We start from the raw sequence: 18,220 nt of genomic DNA, 5'->3' as shown, positions 1-18,220 counted from the left end.
CTTGCGGCGGTCCTAGGACAGTCCGACCACCTAACTCGTAATAGGGCGGTCGGACCACCGCTACCATGAGCCTTGGCAGTCCTCAGACCACCAGACTCATAATCAGGCCCTTAGAAGGCACTGCCGGAGGACGGTCCCGTTTCTGGTTTTTCCCCAAGTCAGTATTGACTTTCCCTTCCTAGCTGCTGTGAAAGGCAAAGTGTGTTACTATTTTTTCTCTGTACCTGGGTGTCACTCCCTAAGGCTTTTTATTGTTTTTACAACATGTTTGAATTTTCAGCTTTCTTCTCTGCTAGGGGACTCTGAAGAATTTTCTACAGTCCTGGGGCAAAGCTTGCTGGGTGTTGCTATGCAGGATGGACACTGGCAGCCTCCCTTGATTTGAAAGCACCGGAGGGTGGTAATGCTGCGACAAACGCTGTTGTTGCTGGCCTTGATCACATGAATGGTGGGTCACCATGTCGACTCCAGATGAGGGCATGTAGTGCTAGGCCAGCGACAATAAACTGGGGTCATGAATAATCCCTTACCGAGCTTTCTTAACTGCTTCTCCACTTGGACTCAGGCCTCTGCAACAAATGCAAGAATGGTTCTTGGAGTTTCTTGCTGAACCTGTATGACCAGAGATGTGGTCATACAGGCAGTCAAGATTAGAGTCTCTCTGCTACTGTGCCCTCCCCCTCTCATGACTGTATTGATTGGGCCGGTTGTTATAGATAAGGAGATGTACAAGGTAGCAGCCTGCAGATCAACTACTATCACTAGTACTGAGAAATAAGGAACATGCTACAAAACTCTCAAAATCGATTGACAGGATCTGATTTGGGAAAATCTGTAGCATCAAGGCTAACTTTCTTATTAACTTAAGGATTATTGTCCTATTAAAACGTTGCTTAAGACAAAAATAAATATACAAGTTTGATGGTGAAACCCCTCATAGTACTGTTGACTACAGTTTTACCACTGAGCTAGGAGTGGTTTCAATACCATTCAGCTGTGTCTACCCCAATAGGGGGTCCTATTTTAGGAAACATTATTAGGACAGTAACTAACATCCTTAAGATACAAAGCTCCCCCTTTATTTGCTCCGGTCCGCCAGGTTATGTTAGGCCCATGGCAGTTGAACAAGTGCCTGATTTAGAGACCCTGCCTAGTGGAAGATCTCTATAGCCTTTAATGAAATCAATAGTGCAGTGGTTGCTCTGAAGACAGAAGACTTTTCCAAGCTGGTGCCATATCTTTTTTTGAATAAAACAAAAGTTTGAGAAGCGGGCAAAAAAAAGTGCTGTGCACTCTGCAAACTTTTTTGTTTTGCAAAAACAAAGATGGAGTTTGTTCATATGAAAGAAAAAACAAATCACTGGGGCTGTCACAAAAGCACCCTTCTTCCTGCACACTGAGCCCCTGATTGATTTTCCTGCCTGGGATTGCCACACCTCACGTGGCAGTCCTTGACAAATTCACAGCGAATCTCCCACAGAGCCAATGTCTAAATGAGTCCCAAAGGTAATAAATCCCTAATTTAAATGATTTAAAAAAGCTGATCCCACTCTCTTTTGAGAGTTTCTGCTGGGACTTAATTATTGTTCAACATGGTTAAATCTGTCCCTAGTCTAGCTGCTCTATTGGTGACACCAGTGACCCAGTAGACCAGAGTGTGAGGTGCACGTCCTAGGCTGTGCTGTCCAGATGAATGCTCTTCAGAGCACGTAGCAGCTTTTGTGAAAATGACCCAACCTTAACCTTCCTGCAGATGCGAACCATAGCAAGGTGGGTGTTAGACCTGACAGCATTAGGGTGGTCTTCCCCCAACTTTTTGCCTGCCTTCCTCCACCTTTCTGACCTTGTTTTTGCTGGCTTTAGGGCTCCACGCACTTTACCACAGCGAAACAGTTCTAACGTGCTCTCTCCAATAAACATGGTAATATTAGTTCATCCCCAATTGGCATATTTAATTTACTTGTAAGTCCCTAGTAAAGTGCACTACATGTGCCTTGGGTCTGTAAATTAAATGCTACTTGTGGGCAGCAGCACCGATAGTGCCACCCACATAAGTAGCCCCTTAACCAGGTCTCAGGCCTGCCTCTGCAGAGCCTGTGTGTGCAGTTTACTGTCACTTTAACTTGGCATTTAAAACTTCTTGCCAAGCCTCAAACTCCCCTTTTCTTACACATCGACCCTAAGGTAGGTCCTGGACAACGCAAAGGGAAGGATGCTGTTTAGATAGAAGATATGACATGTAGTTTTGTGGTTTGCATGTCCTGTTAGTGACTAAATTCATTTTTCACTTCTGTGAGGCCTGCTCCTCTCATTGATTAACATTGGGAATTCCTTAATACAATTTTGAGTTGTACTTCCTGATTAGAAAGGAGTAGCTATTCCATGTTTTATATCCTTGAAATGGTAATGATAAATTATCTCTACTGTTAGAGTTATATTTAGCATTACTTTTTTAGAAACGCCACTTTTAGAAAGTGGACATTTCTCTGCTCTTACTGTTTCTCATGCCTGCAGCATGTCTGCCATACACATCTAGGGTGGGTGAAAGCTACTCTTTGTGCATTCCATCTAGACAGCCACAAACACAGAAAGGGTGGGTGTAACAGAGAACTCATCTGCATTTGGATAGCTGGTTCTGGACTGGAAGAGGAGGAGGAGCTGACACTTACATCTGAATAGGCAGTGTCCTGCTCTCACACAAAGAGCCGATTACCCCCTACAGATAGTCCAGAGACAGGACTTATGTGCTTTGAAGTTTCCCCCACTTCGAAGGCAGATTTGGGTAGAAGTACTGGGTCTCTGACTCTACCAATTCAGTACAATTCTGGACCTGTGACCACTCTACCAAGAAGAAGAGGAACTGCTGTGCTGGTAAAGGACTGACATTCTGCCGGATCTGCTGTTTGCTGACCTCTTGCTTTGCTATGTTGCCCTGCTGCTTCTGCTCTCTTTCTCTCTCTGCCTGGGTGAGAACAACTGGACCTGCGTCATTTGAACCCAGATGGACTCCAAAGGCTTGTGGGCTTGTCTCGTGTTGCCTAAGGAAACAAAATACTTAGAATTCTCCATTTCCAACCCTTGGGATCATCTGCTTGTGAGTCTGACCCACCAAGTGGCCCCAACTGAGTCCTGGGCCCTTGGAAGTGGACCTAGGGGTTTGATCCAGTTTCACCAAAGCCGCCTCTGCTGCAGGAGCAGAATCAATGCATCACTGCTATCGGATGGGCGTCTAACACTTGGAGCCCACCGCATCACACTCGGACCCAGAACCTCAGAACCAACATGTCATTCAACTGTACCTCGCATCTGTCAACAGAACTCGGGGACCAAGGTAATTTTGTTTAGCGGGCCTCAGTGGATCCCTGTATTGGGCCTGCACTCCATTGTAGTCGGCCTGATAGATTTTGTCCTGGTCCGGCGTGACCAATTATCTCTTTAGGTATTATTCGCTTCTAAGTGCTATTTTTTATTTTTAAATCATATCTTAACTTCTATGTATTCGATTGTTGTCATTTTGGTCTTGTTTTATTTATAAAATTATACGTTTTTTTCTAAACTGTTGTTGAGCCTTTATGTAGTGATTTCGCTGTTTTACTGTTTAAGTGTTGCACAAATACTTTACGCTTTGCCTCTTAAGTTAGGCCTGACTGCTCTGTGCTAAGCTACCAGAGGATGAGCACAGGATAATGTAGGTTGTGTAGTGACTTACCCTTACTAAGTTTGTGGTTCCTGATTGGACAAAGTGCATACACTGCCAACCAGAAACCTCATTTCTAACAGCGGGAATCCTGCAGGCAATCAGATTATTTCTGGGGCATTGATCAAAAAAATGTGATCGGGTTCCTTTCGTCTTGCTTACTTTCATGACGCACCACCTCGACTAGCACATTACCCTCTAGCCTCTGCTAAGAAACATTATCTGTCTTAAACAGTGTAAACAAATTGGAGTGGGGTCCACATCTTTTATGATATTATTCAAATTTTTCCGCAAACAGCGGGTACTGCCAGGGCCCAAAACTCTCTTTAACGACAAGAGGAGGCTTCATTTAATTTAAACAAATAAACTCTAAATGAATTCACAACTCTCAAATCAACTTACTGCTTTAGGTGTCACAGCTACTTCTTGGTCATCCCCCCTGCCAATATTCAAAGCCAAGAGTGTAATACTGCCACCGAAGTCAAAGGAGCATGGGGAGGGGGGGGGGGGGGGGGGGGGGGTATTGACATTTTGGGACCATGACCTGGTAGTGCCTATCCATGGTAGTTTTTTCAGATATGGGGCAGAACTCCTGTGTTATTAGAATGAAGGGCTCTTGATTCTAGTTGCAAGCCAGGAAAATCCCAATATCACAATAAAGTAGGGTCGAACATCGATCAGAATACATACAACAGAAAGGCCCAAACAGTGGCAGCAGTCCAAAACGCAGCTGTTGCTAAAATAAAGCAAAAGACGGTGCCACTAGGCCAAAATGAATACTCAATTCAATGTCGGTATTTTAATCTGAGAAGGATGAAAGGCCGAGCTGCTTTTATCAGAATTCCAAAGTGTCATCTTTTCAAATAGCCAGTGAAAGTGTTGTATTAGCCTGTCTTCTTGCTAGAATTAACATTGAGACATTGTTGGTGTGTTTCGGGACTTTCTGGAAGTCATTATTGATGTGAATCGCAACTTATTTTGTAAAATGATTTAACATTATTCCTCTGCCCTTAGTACCTCTCTATTGGTAGTAGAGTTAGTGCACAGTTTTGAGGATGGTCCATATTAGGAGGTTTGTCAAATGTAGTGATTTTAGATTTGTTTATAGCTATGAATATATTCTTACTTCACTCCCATCTCCATACTCTATAAAGATTTTCAGATTCCAAGGCTTTGATTACTAGTTTAGACATTTGTGAGCAATGACAGACAATAACCAATCACAATCCAACGTTCTTAAGGCTTTTCGTTCTAAATCGAAATCTTTAGTGTGAGAAGCCCTGAACCCTACACAATTTAATATTCACTTGTCGCCACTAGCTGATCTAATTTGCAGCAATTGATTTTGTTTGATGTCCTCTGCAGACAAAACTCAGAATATTGTCTAATTGGCAGAGGAATCAATTCAGTGGTGGCTTTAGGGAAGGGTGACCAGTGCTGCATCTCCTGGCATCAAGCTCAAGGGGGAGTCCTTTGCATGACAGGCTGAGTCAAGATAACAAAATCCTGCAGAGATGCTCGTGTGCCTGGCATTTTTCAAGGGTTAGTAACAATGATATGATGATAATAATAATAATAGTGCTATTTGTATAGTGCAACAACTCCCTCAAACAGAGGTGTCCCGGCGCCTAGCAGCTGTCAGGTAAGTAGATTGGGGCGGCATCTAACCTTAACAGAAGAGCCATGTCTTTAAGTTCTTTCGGAACTCGGATTCAGAGACCGCCATGTGTAGTTTCAGTGGCAGTGCATTCCATGGCATGGCTGTCCTGATAGAGAATGACCTTCCTCCCTTTCTGGCTTTAGCAAAACGGGGGACACAGAGTAAGAGCTGGGAATTGGATCTCAGTGTGCGGACAGTTTGGTGTGGGAGAAGCCTCCCTCCAAGTTATCTGGGCTCTGTGTGGTGCATTGCCCAAAAATCTAAGATCAGGGACTTAAATTCAATACGTTTGGCTACCCGGAGCCAATGAAGGAGCCTGATGTGAGGGGAAATGTGATGGCCGAAAGTAACTCTGCGAATAAGTCTCACAGGCGCATTCTGAATCATCTGCAGTCTGTGAGTCAAATACCTGGGAAGTCCCAGGAAAAGACTGTTGACATAGTCTAGCTGAGATGTAACCGCCACATTGACTACAGTCCTTTTTTTTTTTTTTTTTTAAATATCTTTATTCAGAGTTTTAACAACAACCTTGGTTTTCACCCTCCTTCCCCCCCCCCCCCGGACAGACAGAAATACATACAATTGTAGAGCATAGAGTACCATAATTAGCACACAGAAAATACATATCTTAATGTACCCACAGCTAATTACACGTTCAACCTACAATTCATTCCGTAAAGCCTAAGGTCTGACGCCATACAAATAACGGGGACCAAATTTTTAAACCTCTTTTTCGTCGCCTATTGCCCTTGCGTTTATAGATAGCAATTTCGATGTTTGCAATTGCAAGAAATCTGGCCAACCATTGTTGGAAGGTGGGGGCAGTACTATCTCGCCACGCTGAGGCAATACATAGCCTGAAAACAGCCACTGCGATAAAGATAGTTTCATGGCCTGCACTGGTGTTTCTGTGGTCTGCTGCCCCCAGTAAAATAACCCCACTGGCTAGAGCAGTAGTGTTATGCAAGATTGTGGATAACAATTTCCCTATCTCTTGTTTGACAGATTTTAGTCCTTCACAGGTAGAGAAGATATGTATACAGTCAGCCTTATAAAGCATACATCTAGGGCAGCAAGAGCTCATACCACTGCCCCACTTTGCTATTCTATCCGGTGTATAGTATAAAAAGAAACAGGTTTTAAAGAATTGTGCTTGGAGTTTGGTTGACATTAAAATGGTTTGTGACATTTCATAGGCGTAATTAAACTCTTCAATGGAAATGTCATCCTTCTCTAGCCATTTCTGTGTAACTTTCTCCATATCATCGGGAAACATAGCATTGATGTGAGAATAAATACCCCCAATCGTGTTTCTTGTGCCAGATAACAATGTGCCTACTAGATTAACTTTCACACACCCCACCCCCGTCCCGCTTACTTTCTGTGACAAGAAGTCTCTAATTTGAAGGTACTTAAAGAAGTCCCGCCAGTCTAATCCAAATTTATGTTTTAGTTCTTCAAAAGAATGGATCCTGGCAGAGGAGAAGAGGCAACCTATCTGGCTGATTCCTGTATTGTGCCATTTGTGCATATACTTATTTAAAATTTCGGGCAGATCTGGATTATTCTTTATGGGTGTATAGAAAGAGAATCTTCCTATCCCGAGAAATTTACTAACGGTCTTCCAAACCTTGAATCCACTAAGTACGGTTTTAAACTTATCCTTTTTGTGGTAACTGTCGTGTAAATGTCTCCACCAGTACCCTCTGCTCTCACTACCCAGAAGTAGTTGAAAAGTAGAAGGCGTATTGTCATTCCCTCCAGACCTTCCGAGTTATTATGTAGTAGTTCCTTACTATATAATAACACAGTTGCCCAGTAATACGCCTGTAAGTTTGGGAGGGCTAATCCGCCACGGTCCTTCTGGAGAGTAAGAAGCTTATAGGCCCGCCGTGGGCGAGAGTCCGTGGAGCGAGAGGAGGAAGATGGCAACCGACTGACATCACCGCGAGGAGGCTCCGCTGAGTCTCCCCATACGAGGAGGATGATACCTTATATGAGGTAATATAATGTCATCTTTCTTTACAATTCTAGGAATGTAGTGATTTATGCAAAGTAATCTTATGTGACCTTATCTTACAATTTTAGTATTGTAATTATTCTCGCAATGTGATTTACATGATTTTATTTTTGTGAGAGATCTTTCTTACAATCTAAAGAGTGGAATAATTTATGTAATGTAATGTGATCTTTTCTTGTGATTTAGTATTGGTTTCTTACAAGTACAGGAGGTGTGACTGTGTCTTTCCTTCAGTTTCCTTGCTGTCATTTTTATTGTTTCCTGAAGGAAGGAGATGTGTCATATCCTGTGTCTCTTAGTTTCTTGCTGCTCAGCCTGGGTGAGTGTGATGCAATAGAATGTTCATGAGTGCATGGTTTGGATGAGTGGTCAGTTGGAATGAGCAGGGCTTAACAGCAGAATGCTCTTCCGGGGCAGTGCTTAATTTGAGCCGGGGCTTTCCGGTGCTCAGCACCACCACTTAATTGGTTTCTGGTGCTCGGTACCAGCACCTAATTGTCAACACTAAGGGTGGGCGGAATTGGCGAAAGTGCCTTTCGCAAAATTTCCCGAAACGGCAAAAAATCTGCGCGAACACGCGAAATTTCGCATGCTCGCGGAGATTTGTGCTGATTAATGCGTTACTGAATTGGACCTTCAACTCGGGCACGTGCTTTATTTATATCTGTATGTGCTTGCTGTTAAGGTTTAATTTTTGTGACAGGATCATCGTGCCAGAAGGAATCCTGCCCTGCATATTTATCCAAGAAGATGCCACTGTTTTGTGCAATACCCCTACTCAACTGGAGTACTTTCTACTGGCTAATCAGTAAGTGCAACCTCGGTGGGTAAATGTATAGTGCTTTTCCTACACTACAGCTGCGTAAATGGCCAGATGAGTTGTCTCCAGCGACCATGTGTGTCTGTAACTTTTGCCACCGCGCCAATGGGCGCCGGGGTCCCTCGAGTGAGCTGTCCATCATAGTGGGGAAAGGGCGGGAAGACGTTGCACACCGCTGGTGTGTGGGCTGGGGCCAAACGGCGGGGCTTCTATGCAGTTCACATGCCTCTTGTTTATAAAGGGTCAGAGACCGACCAGAGCAGCAGATGAGGAGACAGAACCTCCTGGTGTCAGGAACTACACGGGGATTGCGCTCGAGAAACTCATGGATGCAGAGACCTCCATCAAGGATTACAGCAAATTGTTGACAGTAGATATGGAGAGAAAGTACACCTGCCTAGCCTCCACCATGCTCACAAATCTTTTGTGCTGATTAATGCATTACTGAATTTGACCTTCAACTCGGGCACCTGCTTTATTTAAATCAGTAAGTGCTTCCTGTTGAGGTTTAAAATGACAGAATGAATCCTGCCCTGCATATTTCCGTTCCGCCGCGGATCGCGGAAGTTTCTACATTTTCGCGGAACGCAAAAAAGTCAACATTTCACAATTTCTGCGAGCGGAACGGAAATTGTCGCCCACCCTTAGTCAACACCATACTTAGAACAGTCTGCCACATGGTGGCGCTGCTCATCTGATTTAGAGATGAGCAGAACAACGGTTGTTTAGGAATATAATATACATTAAAATTGCTAAAACCTGCCTCCACAGCCATTCCTTTGTCTTTGGGGACCTGGAATAATCTGAACTGTCCCATTAACATGCGAGATAGATGGTTAGTAGTTGGTTTGGCAGCAATGACAAGGGCAATGGGAGGTGCAAGCTGCAGTGGCCTCCTTGTAGGAGAGTAGGATCTGCTTCTTATGGTTACCCCCACTTTTTGCTGATGTAACACTGTTTTTCGATTTTAGTCTGGCTGGGGCTCTGCCATTCAGGACCCCAGCCTAGCTGCTTCCTCTCTAAATGGATTCCTAGTATGATCCCACCCTTCTAGAGGGAGTGACATGACAGCACCGGTATACCCGGTACCAGCTGAAAAGAGCCCTGGCATCACAAAATGGATGCTGCAGCCACGAGTCTGGCCTCCTGCTGCTGACCGAAACTCCGTCAGGGGAGACCTGGAAAATAGGTTTCCAGTCACACGGAGGTGTTACCACCTTCCAGACAGGCTTTAGTGTATTAGGGCTGGGTGGGTGCACTCCGAGAGTGCTTTGAAGTCCTGCACGGGACGCACATTTGGTGTCCCTGTGCATAGTCCAGCTCAAACCAGTTGCAGGGGCTACTAGCCCCTGCTCTGGTGTGAAACTGGACAAAGGAAATGGGTGTAGCCACCCCTCTTTCTAAACCCTCCCATAGGTGGGTCCCCTGAGTTAGTCCAACCCCTTTCTTGGGTAAAGAAGGAACCTCTGTAACCAGAACTTTAGATATTCCTGGACAAAACTCTGAAACTAAATCCCGAACCTTCGACAATCTGTTCAATGCCAGATGACTGAAGAATCTACCTTGGGGTAAAGGAGTTACTCCCCTGCATGGCAGGCACCAAAGACGCATCTGTCCGGTCTGCATCTCCGAAGCTCCCGCCGGACACCGAAGACTTTGCAGCACAGGAGGTGGGTTTCCAGTCTTCCCAGAGGTTGACCCGAGTGCCCAGCAAAGCTGAGACCCATAGCCCTCTTAGGTACCATGGAACTGGTACTCCTGGGCACCGTGCACATTTGCTAGTGTAATAGCTTCTTGACGTCCCTTGAGGCTGTGCATTAGGTTACTTGTAGCCCAGACCCCAAGCAGTGAACCCACCAAAGATTGCTGACCTGCCCACTCCGAATGACCCGTTGGTGGCCATTTTGTGATTCCTCTTGAGGTCCCTTCGCGATCCCTTGTCCATCAACTTGTGGGTCCCTGAGAAGGGTAACTTTACTTTTATTGGGCTTCTCTGGTTGCTCCAGATGTTTCTTGACTCTCCATCACTTGGGGTGTCCCCAGGACCTTGCTGGTCTACACCGAAGCATCTTTCTCCTTTCTGTGTGGGTTGCTGTTGCCAAGGCTTGTTGTGTCCAATCTGTACACCGATGCTGCAGCACTCAACATCCTTCATGGGACAGCTGGAATCCAGCTCCTGGTTGTCCTAGAGGCCTCCTGGTCCTCGTGGCTGAAGAGTCAAGCTTCACATCTTTCACCTGAAACACCCGACATCGGTGGGCATTCGTCTATCGTGCCCCTGGTCACTGGCAAGTGACCCAGACTATGTTCCCTCAGGTTCTTCACATCTCCGATCCAGGCTTGTATCACTTTGGACTCTTCGTATCTTCCCGGCAGCAGCACCTCTTCGCAAGCTGCCATTGAAAACAACGACACGACCCGACACCATTTGATACCTATGCACCCGGCTTCCCTGGGTGAGGTAACTAGAGTACTCCAGTGCTCCTGTGGGTGTTGACCCTAGAACTGTCTAAGTCCAATTGGTTTGGTCCTAGTCCATTTCTAAGTGTCCTTTAACTTCAAAAATCTAACAGCAACTTTCCCCATAGAAGCTAACGGGAGCTCGCGGCTGTGTTCTCACACTGCACACGGCCCCCGTAGGTCCCCTGTGTCTCTACCTTGGGTGGTTCCTTGGGGCCCCAGTGATTCTACAGGCTCTAGGCCTTCTGTCTAGTCAAGCCGTGGTTCTTATACCACTTTCTTAGTATATAGTTTGGCTCGCCCCTAGGGCCTAACGTATATTGTGCTTATTTACTGTATTATTTGAAGTGTAACTTATGTGGTTTTGCCTCTAATCCCATAAAGAGACTAGAGGGGTGTGTTTAGTAATATATATATATATTCACTGAAAAAACCATAGGTTTCACACATGTTATAGTTAGCGGAAATTTTACTGATAAAAAACCAATGAAATTGCCCCGTTATAGTTAGTGCTGGCAACTATAACTCACGCGACCGCAATCCTCTGCTGATGCTAATACTGTATTTAGACACTTATTTGCCCATGTCTTCTTCCATACATTTTTAGCTATACATATATTACAAATATTTTTTTTTATAAAGACACATATGTCATCAGCAGAAGATTGCGGTCGCGTGAGTTATAGTTGCCAGCACTAACTATAACGGGGCAATTTCATTGGTTTTTTATCAGTAAAATTTCCGCTAACTATAACATGTGTGAAACCTATGGTTTTTTCAGTGAATTTGCAAGGTTTTTTAAATGCTAATTCCTAACTATAACGTGTGTGAAACCTATGGTTTTTTCAGTGAATTTGTACGGTTTTTTAAATGCTAAGTTACTTTACGCCATTCGAGGCGTGCGCGCCCACTTAACGCAGTGCGTTCCGTGCACGGTTTTTATCAACTTTAATAAGCCCTGTACATTTGGTGGCCTTCGGCCACCAAAAGCACAGGGGGTGGGGTCAATGTGGATAGTGTTTTTTTTATTTCGATTTTATAATTTCATGTTGCCAAAATATAGTTTTTTTACTGATGTAATAAGCCCTGTACATTTGGTGGTCTACGGCCACCAAAAGCACAGGGGGTGGCGTAAGTGTGGATAGTGGTTTTTTTATTTCTATTTTTTACCGTACGCTTACGGTAAGCGTACGGTAAGCGTACTCTGCGAAATTGCCGAAAAAAAAATAAAACCGTTTTTGCTCTTGGGGGATGTTTGGGGACTCCCTCAACATGACTATGTGGGAGGGAGTTGTCAAAACAGCCCCGTAACATGTTTTTGGGCATCATGTTTGATAAATAACACTCAGTGCGAGAGACAAAATGGCGGACGCCGCTTCCTGGTTTCGGCCGATTCAAATGTTTACTAAGATCTAAGAGCCAATCAGAATCGCGCTCGCGCACGCCACCGTACGCGTACGGTAAGCGTACGGTAAGCGTACCGTAAGCGGGCTCAGATATATATATATATTGATTTAAAGGCTATTTTCTCAGAATCTACTGAACAGATTTACACCAAACCTACAAAAGGCACTTCCTTGACATAGGGACTACCTCTCTGTCAAATTTCTAGTAATTCTGTTCAGCCGTTCGGGCTGTAGCTCTGTCTAAAGGTCCTATGGAAAAATGCATGGGAAAAACGCGTTTTGGGACCCCCCCTTTTATCTCAGCCCCCGCTTGACGAATCCCCCCCCGAGACTTTCAGGGTAGGAGCGGAGCGTAGCGCCCCACCTATTTTGAGAAATTCGCGAGGATTCATCGACCGGTGCCAAAGTTATTCAAAATAGAATGTTGCGGATTTCCTATGGAAAAGGGGTCCTAACTATAACTACCTACTGGCGACCGCCAGTAGGTAATATATATATATATATTCACTTAAAAAAACATAGGTTTCACACGTTATAGTTCGGTGGATATTTCACTCGTAAAAAACCAATGAAATTCCCCCGTTATAGTTAGTGCAGATAACTATAACTCGCGCGCCCGCAATCCTCTGCTCATGACGTCACATATTACATCACTCATGACATGGTCAGTGGCATCACTCTTGACATCATCCTTGTGATAGAGTGGCGGTCGCGCGAGTTATAGTTATCTGAAGTAACTATAACGGGGGAATTTCATTGGTTTTTTACGAGTGAAATATCCACCTAACTATAACATGTGTGAAACCTATGGTTTTTTCAGTGAATTTGTACGGTGTTTTAAATGCTAAGTTATGTATGTATTATTAGTTTTTTTATATATTTATTTTACAATAAACTACGTATTAAAAAAAAAAAAATTATGGTTTTTCGCGATTTAAAAAAAAAAAAAAAATTAATTGTTTTTTTCTGCCTTCGCGGTCCTTCAGGGACCCCCTGACAAAGGCTAGGGGGTCAGGAACTCTCTACCCTGCCCCCTTTTCACGTTCGCCACCTTCCTTTTCCACTCTCGCACTGAAAACAAACAAACTGGCGGCTTACAATTCCTGATTTCGACCGATTCGAACATTGACTGACATGTAACAACCAATCAGAATTACGCTCGCGCACGTTAGGGTGCACGCACGGTGCGCGGCTATAGATATGTATGTGCTTTTAACTGCAATTTTCTCAGGAACTACTGAACAGATTGACTCCATATATGCAAAAGGCACATTCCTGACCTGAGGACTACCTCTCTGCCAAATTTCAAGTAATTCTGTTCAGCCGTTCGGGCTGTACCTTCGACTAAAGGTCCTATGGGAAAATGCATGGGGAAAACGCGTTTTGGGACCCCACTTTTTTCTCGGCCCCCACTTGACGAATCCCCCCCGAGACTTTCAGGGTAGAAGCTGAGCGGAGCGCCCCATTAGTTTTGAAAATTTCACGAAGATTCGTCAACCGGCGCCAACGTTTTTCAAAATAGAATTTTGAGATTTCCTATGGAAACACGGTCCTAACTATAACTATCTACTGGCGACCGCCAGTAGATAATATACATATACATATACCTGGTGTGGTGTGTTTTCCTTTAATTTAGCCACTCAAGAGATTATAGACTGGTAAAACAAGCTGCTTTACATTCCTTCAAGACTTAGCCTGAAGGCTGCTTTCCATAGCTACCACTAGGATAGGTTTCAATAAAGGTTGTCTTTAACCTATCATCAATAAGGGGTTGTTTGGACTGGTACAGGGTGCCCACTATAACTAGTGGACAGCATATACCAGGCTAACTTCTCACACTCCTGGTCAGAGCCTTGGCACTTAATATTTTGCAAATTAAGCACTGCTCAGTGGGGCTGTACCATCTTACCTGTAACTGATTAAACCTACATAATCTACACTACTGTCTACCGGACTGATTACTTATAAGGACCCTACTTCATTTACCAAAAAAACGTACTCAGAAAAAGTGGAGGAGGAAGGCAAAACGTTTGGGGTGACTCTGCAGAGAAGGCCATTTCTAACACTGTCCTTAAACAGGAGAGATGGCGTTCCCAACCTGCAACCATTTACTCAAATGATGCACTGTTTTCACTCAGTGTTATCTTTAGGATTTTGGGGGGCCACGGAAAGACAAACAGTTTTTCTGTGACCCAGTTTCTGAAAGTACATTTAGCAAGCATGGGGTGGGCTTGACTCAGCAGAAAATGGGTAATCATATACACACAAAGTTGTTCCAAATAGGTGCCCCCAAAATATGTGAGGTGATGACCCACACCGAAGAAAGATAGGCAGGCGTAGGTTCTGTGGTAAAGTCTTTATTGGAGCTCCTTATCATAAGACCTCATCCTACAACCGACACAAGAAACTGACCATCTGCTCAAGTACTAACATTCTTAAGTTCTAACTAGGAATGTAACTCTATGGCAACAACATGGAACAGGGACACAGAATAGGAAAGGAGTACATAGCATAGCCTATACATTATGGGGAAGGACAAGAACACCACAATATGTCTTGCCCCCAAAATCCTTAAGCTGACACTGAGCTCTGTTATGAAGAAGTATAATGAAAAGCATGCACAGCTGGTGTGTTACAAGAGGAGTCTGATGAGGTGTGATGGGGGAAGAGTAAAACTTTAGTGAGCGGTGTTGGGAAAAGGAATGTTGTAGTGCAAAGCGATCTGATGAAGTGTAGTGCATTCGTAGGATGCGGTGAAGCTGTGCTGTGTAACCGCATGGCCTAGGAATGGTATGGTTTATTGTGGTTCAGTGAAGTTGCTGGAATGTGTGATGGGGCGTGGTGCATGAAGGCCCTGTATAGACATCAGTTTCACGTTGGCTTTGTTATAGTAGGGTGGTATCAATATAATAAGATAGTGGTATGGGGCAGTTTTATGTGGAGGGATGTGGTGTGTGTAATGGCTCCTTTGTTCTGAATTGGTAGTATGGTGTCTTGTAGTATTGCGTGTGTTTGGGGTATATTCGAGGGTTTACTGGGATTGTTTGGGGTATATTCGAGGGTTTACTGGGATGAGCTGTGTGGGGTTATGGTAGGTCCAGGTTGCACATTTCCGTAAACCTCGGGGACGATTTGCATGTTTCACATTAACTGGCAAAATGCAGGCCGCAAACGAGCTCTGCCAGAGATTCAATGAGCCCATACAAGCATATAAATCAAGTTGTGTATTCCTGCCAGAAGAAGAGAGCTATGTAAAGCGTGTCCTTAGATGACCTGTTCCATTGACGGAAATGCACCACTCACTTTTGGAGCTCACGTGACGGGCTTTTCGTTTCACATAGATTACACCGCTCTAAAGATTCTCTCCGTGGCAGATCGCCCGATTCACCGCTGTTTTATTTATGCGGCAGATTCATTGCCTTAGTCCTGCGGGACAGGCCTATTCCCAAGGGACTCCTGATGCTGAACGCAGAAGTTTGCAAGACGAGTCGGGTTGCCACGTTACAGCCTGGAGTGAAATAATGTTTCTGTCACAGAGGAGGCTGACGTAGTGGGACAACGCCCTTCCTTGGAAGTTGACTCCCAATCAGACGCCGGTTTTGAGCCCGTCCCACTGCCTCGCCTGCTGCTCAGTATGCAAATAAAGTCCCGTGTGAAGAAGCAGATATTCCGAAACTTCAGCGAAAGCGTACCTACAGATACCGCATAAATGCTGATTTAAGGAACAGTCAGCGAGTCCCAGACAAACGTTTAGGAGCAGAAAACCCTTCTTTTCAAACCTTACATTTTCCTCTAGTTTATGTTACATTAGAACAGCCTTAGAATCCCGCACCCAGGGGGTACGAGATGGCCTTTTGGGGGGTGCGACAAAGAGTACGTACTGAATTCATAATAGGAATCCGGCGATACTTTTGTAGGGGAATGCCAACATTAATCAAACATTCCCTAGGGGTTCAGTGCATAGAAGGTTGGGAAGCCCTGTATTAGATTGGCAAAAGGACGAATGATGTAGAAATAGATATTTGGAGGACCTTGCTAGACGCGAGAAGCTCCCCCACTCCCGTGTGTAGTGTTTTATTTGCATTCTGGGACATTGAGTCCTTCTCTATAAGGAGGACAAACATTTACAAATACAGCAGAGCGAAGAGAAATTCGAGGAAAATGATAATTTGCCGAAGTGTTACACGGAGTAATAGACATTTCAAGAAAGTTTAACTTGATCGGCATAAAACAATCTAGGAGTTGTGAAAACGTGCCCCTATTCCTCGTGCTCTTTCTCTGCTACCTTTATCTCAGCGTCTGATATTTATCTAGTGACTGCACCTGTAACCCAACATTTAATCACCCACTACCTCCTAAGGAGCAACCTGAAGCAGTTAAAGTTTCAAATGATTAAATTCAATTTCCTTTATTTGCGTATTAAACTTTATTGTGGATTTTCCAACCTACATCTTGAAAATTCAAAAAAAGACAGTGCGCGCTGTAAAAGATTTGAAGAAAGGTTCTGAAAAATGTATCAGGTGAGGATAATTCACTCAGAACCGACTAATTGCTTCGTGCATTTGTAAAATGAATATGCGCATGATTAATTTGAATTTGCCCAAGGTTTTACGTGAACACAGGTCTAGCTACGATTGTGTTGATATCTATCGGCTGTCAGACTTACCAGACACGTTCAGCTGGCCTCCTAGGAACCAGCTGATCCTCCCCTTGCCAAAGTCACAGTCTCTGACGGTTTCATACGGTTTCATCCACAGTAACCTCTCCCTGGCCAGCACATCCCAGAAGGTCACAGGGTCCCTGACTGAGACGTCCAGCAGCTCCCTGTAAGTGTTCACCCGGGGCAGAGCAGCCGACTCCGGCATGAATGAGTGAACGTCCCAAGTCCCGCCATGGCCACTGCTGCACCGTGCCTGTCCGGGCTGACGTACCCAAGCAGCGCGTGCTCCTGCAACACCCCTTCTCCCCAAGAGCACGAGGTGCTGGCGCCCCAGAAGGTGCGCGTGCAACGCATGCAGAAACTTCCCGCCACAGAGCTTTGCTGTCATGTTGTCTCCTCTGAGGTAAACTAGGGTTGTCACGCCTTCCCTTTTCCAATGGCTGCTTTGGAAGGAAGACCAGGTGCAGGGCGCAGGTTGGGATTAAGGCATTAGACGGGGCCAGCAGCTGTGCAGGCAGCAAGTTGAGCTCGCCGCAACGGAGCCAGTTCCCCAAGACCTTCTCAGTGCGATGCACGCCTATCTGTGCTGCTGCAGCTCCTCCTCACTTCGAATGCAGGAAGTGCGCGCTTTCCTTATGTGTTAAGTTAAGTTAATGATAGGCTGCAGAGTTTTGATCTCGTGGCCTGATTGTTGTTATGGTTCTCAGCCTCTCTCACTCTTCAGTTTCACTGCTGCGTCTTTTAATCTCCTTCCCACCTGTCTGCTGTCGTGATCTCACTTCCTTTCGTCTTTTTGAAACGTTGACAATAAAAAGGAATAGTAACCCTCTTTACTTTAAAATGTACAACTAATCCATCAGCGCTTTTTTTGTGCAGTTATGCTGCAAACTCGCTACATTTTGTGAGGTCTGTTGTCAGTCGCAGTTGGCCCCATAGCCTTGAGGCAACTCCCACCTTGCACTTGGATTCCAGCTTGCATTCTGACGCCCAAACCCGTCAGTGGACACCCATCGAAATAAAATCTGTTTTCTATAGTCTCCTACTGGAAAACTCATTTTCGCAATTCATTGCTGCTTGGTGTAGCCATGACTATTTTTGCACCTCAAGCGTCACTTTCCTTTCATAACTTCAAAATTATTTTGCACATTGTGTGCAGAATAACACGAGCAGAGGAAGCCCCGCAGAAATGTAGTACCGAGCCAGAAAGTAATGTGTTCAAGAAATGTTATAAAGTAGCTTTGCCATTTACCCTACAAAACACTTGCCATGGACTAAGGTTTGCAATTATGTATCACGTTTTTCTGGCGTGACAAAGCCAGTTCGAGATACCAGTGAAATTAGAATGTTATTGGGCATCAGTTCTGTTGGTGGGGTTGGGGTTGGTGTGGGAAAGTTTAAAGCTTGTGTCCTCTGGCATCCGTGCTAAAGCCCCACAACGTGGGATGCAACTACCCTTTTTAGCATTTAACCCTTCAGACTAATGAGGCAGAGCAGGCC

At 44.7% G+C, this 18,220-nt stretch overlaps 1 protein-coding gene across 1 annotated transcript in view; it reads right to left on the bottom strand.

The window, feature by feature from the left end:
- Positions 1-17,438, bottom strand: part of ACSS1 (acyl-CoA synthetase short chain family member 1) — a 1,009,364-nt gene extending 991,926 nt beyond the window's left edge. Inside the window, exon 1 of the mRNA XM_085612062.1 lies at positions 16,730-17,438. Within this exon, the coding sequence (XP_085468188.1) occupies positions 16,730-17,111 (382 nt within the window). The 5' untranslated portion in view covers positions 17,112-17,438. The remainder of the gene's footprint in view (positions 1-16,729) is intronic.
- Positions 17,439-18,220: the final 782 nt, after the last annotated feature.

The sequence above is a fragment of the Triturus cristatus genome, chromosome 6, assembly GCF_964204655.1.
Source record: "Triturus cristatus chromosome 6, aTriCri1.1, whole genome shotgun sequence".
Taxonomy (NCBI): domain Eukaryota; kingdom Metazoa; phylum Chordata; class Amphibia; order Caudata; family Salamandridae; genus Triturus; species Triturus cristatus.
The sequence above is the reverse complement of the archived record's forward strand: the minus strand, read 5'-3'. Positions and strand labels throughout refer to the sequence as shown.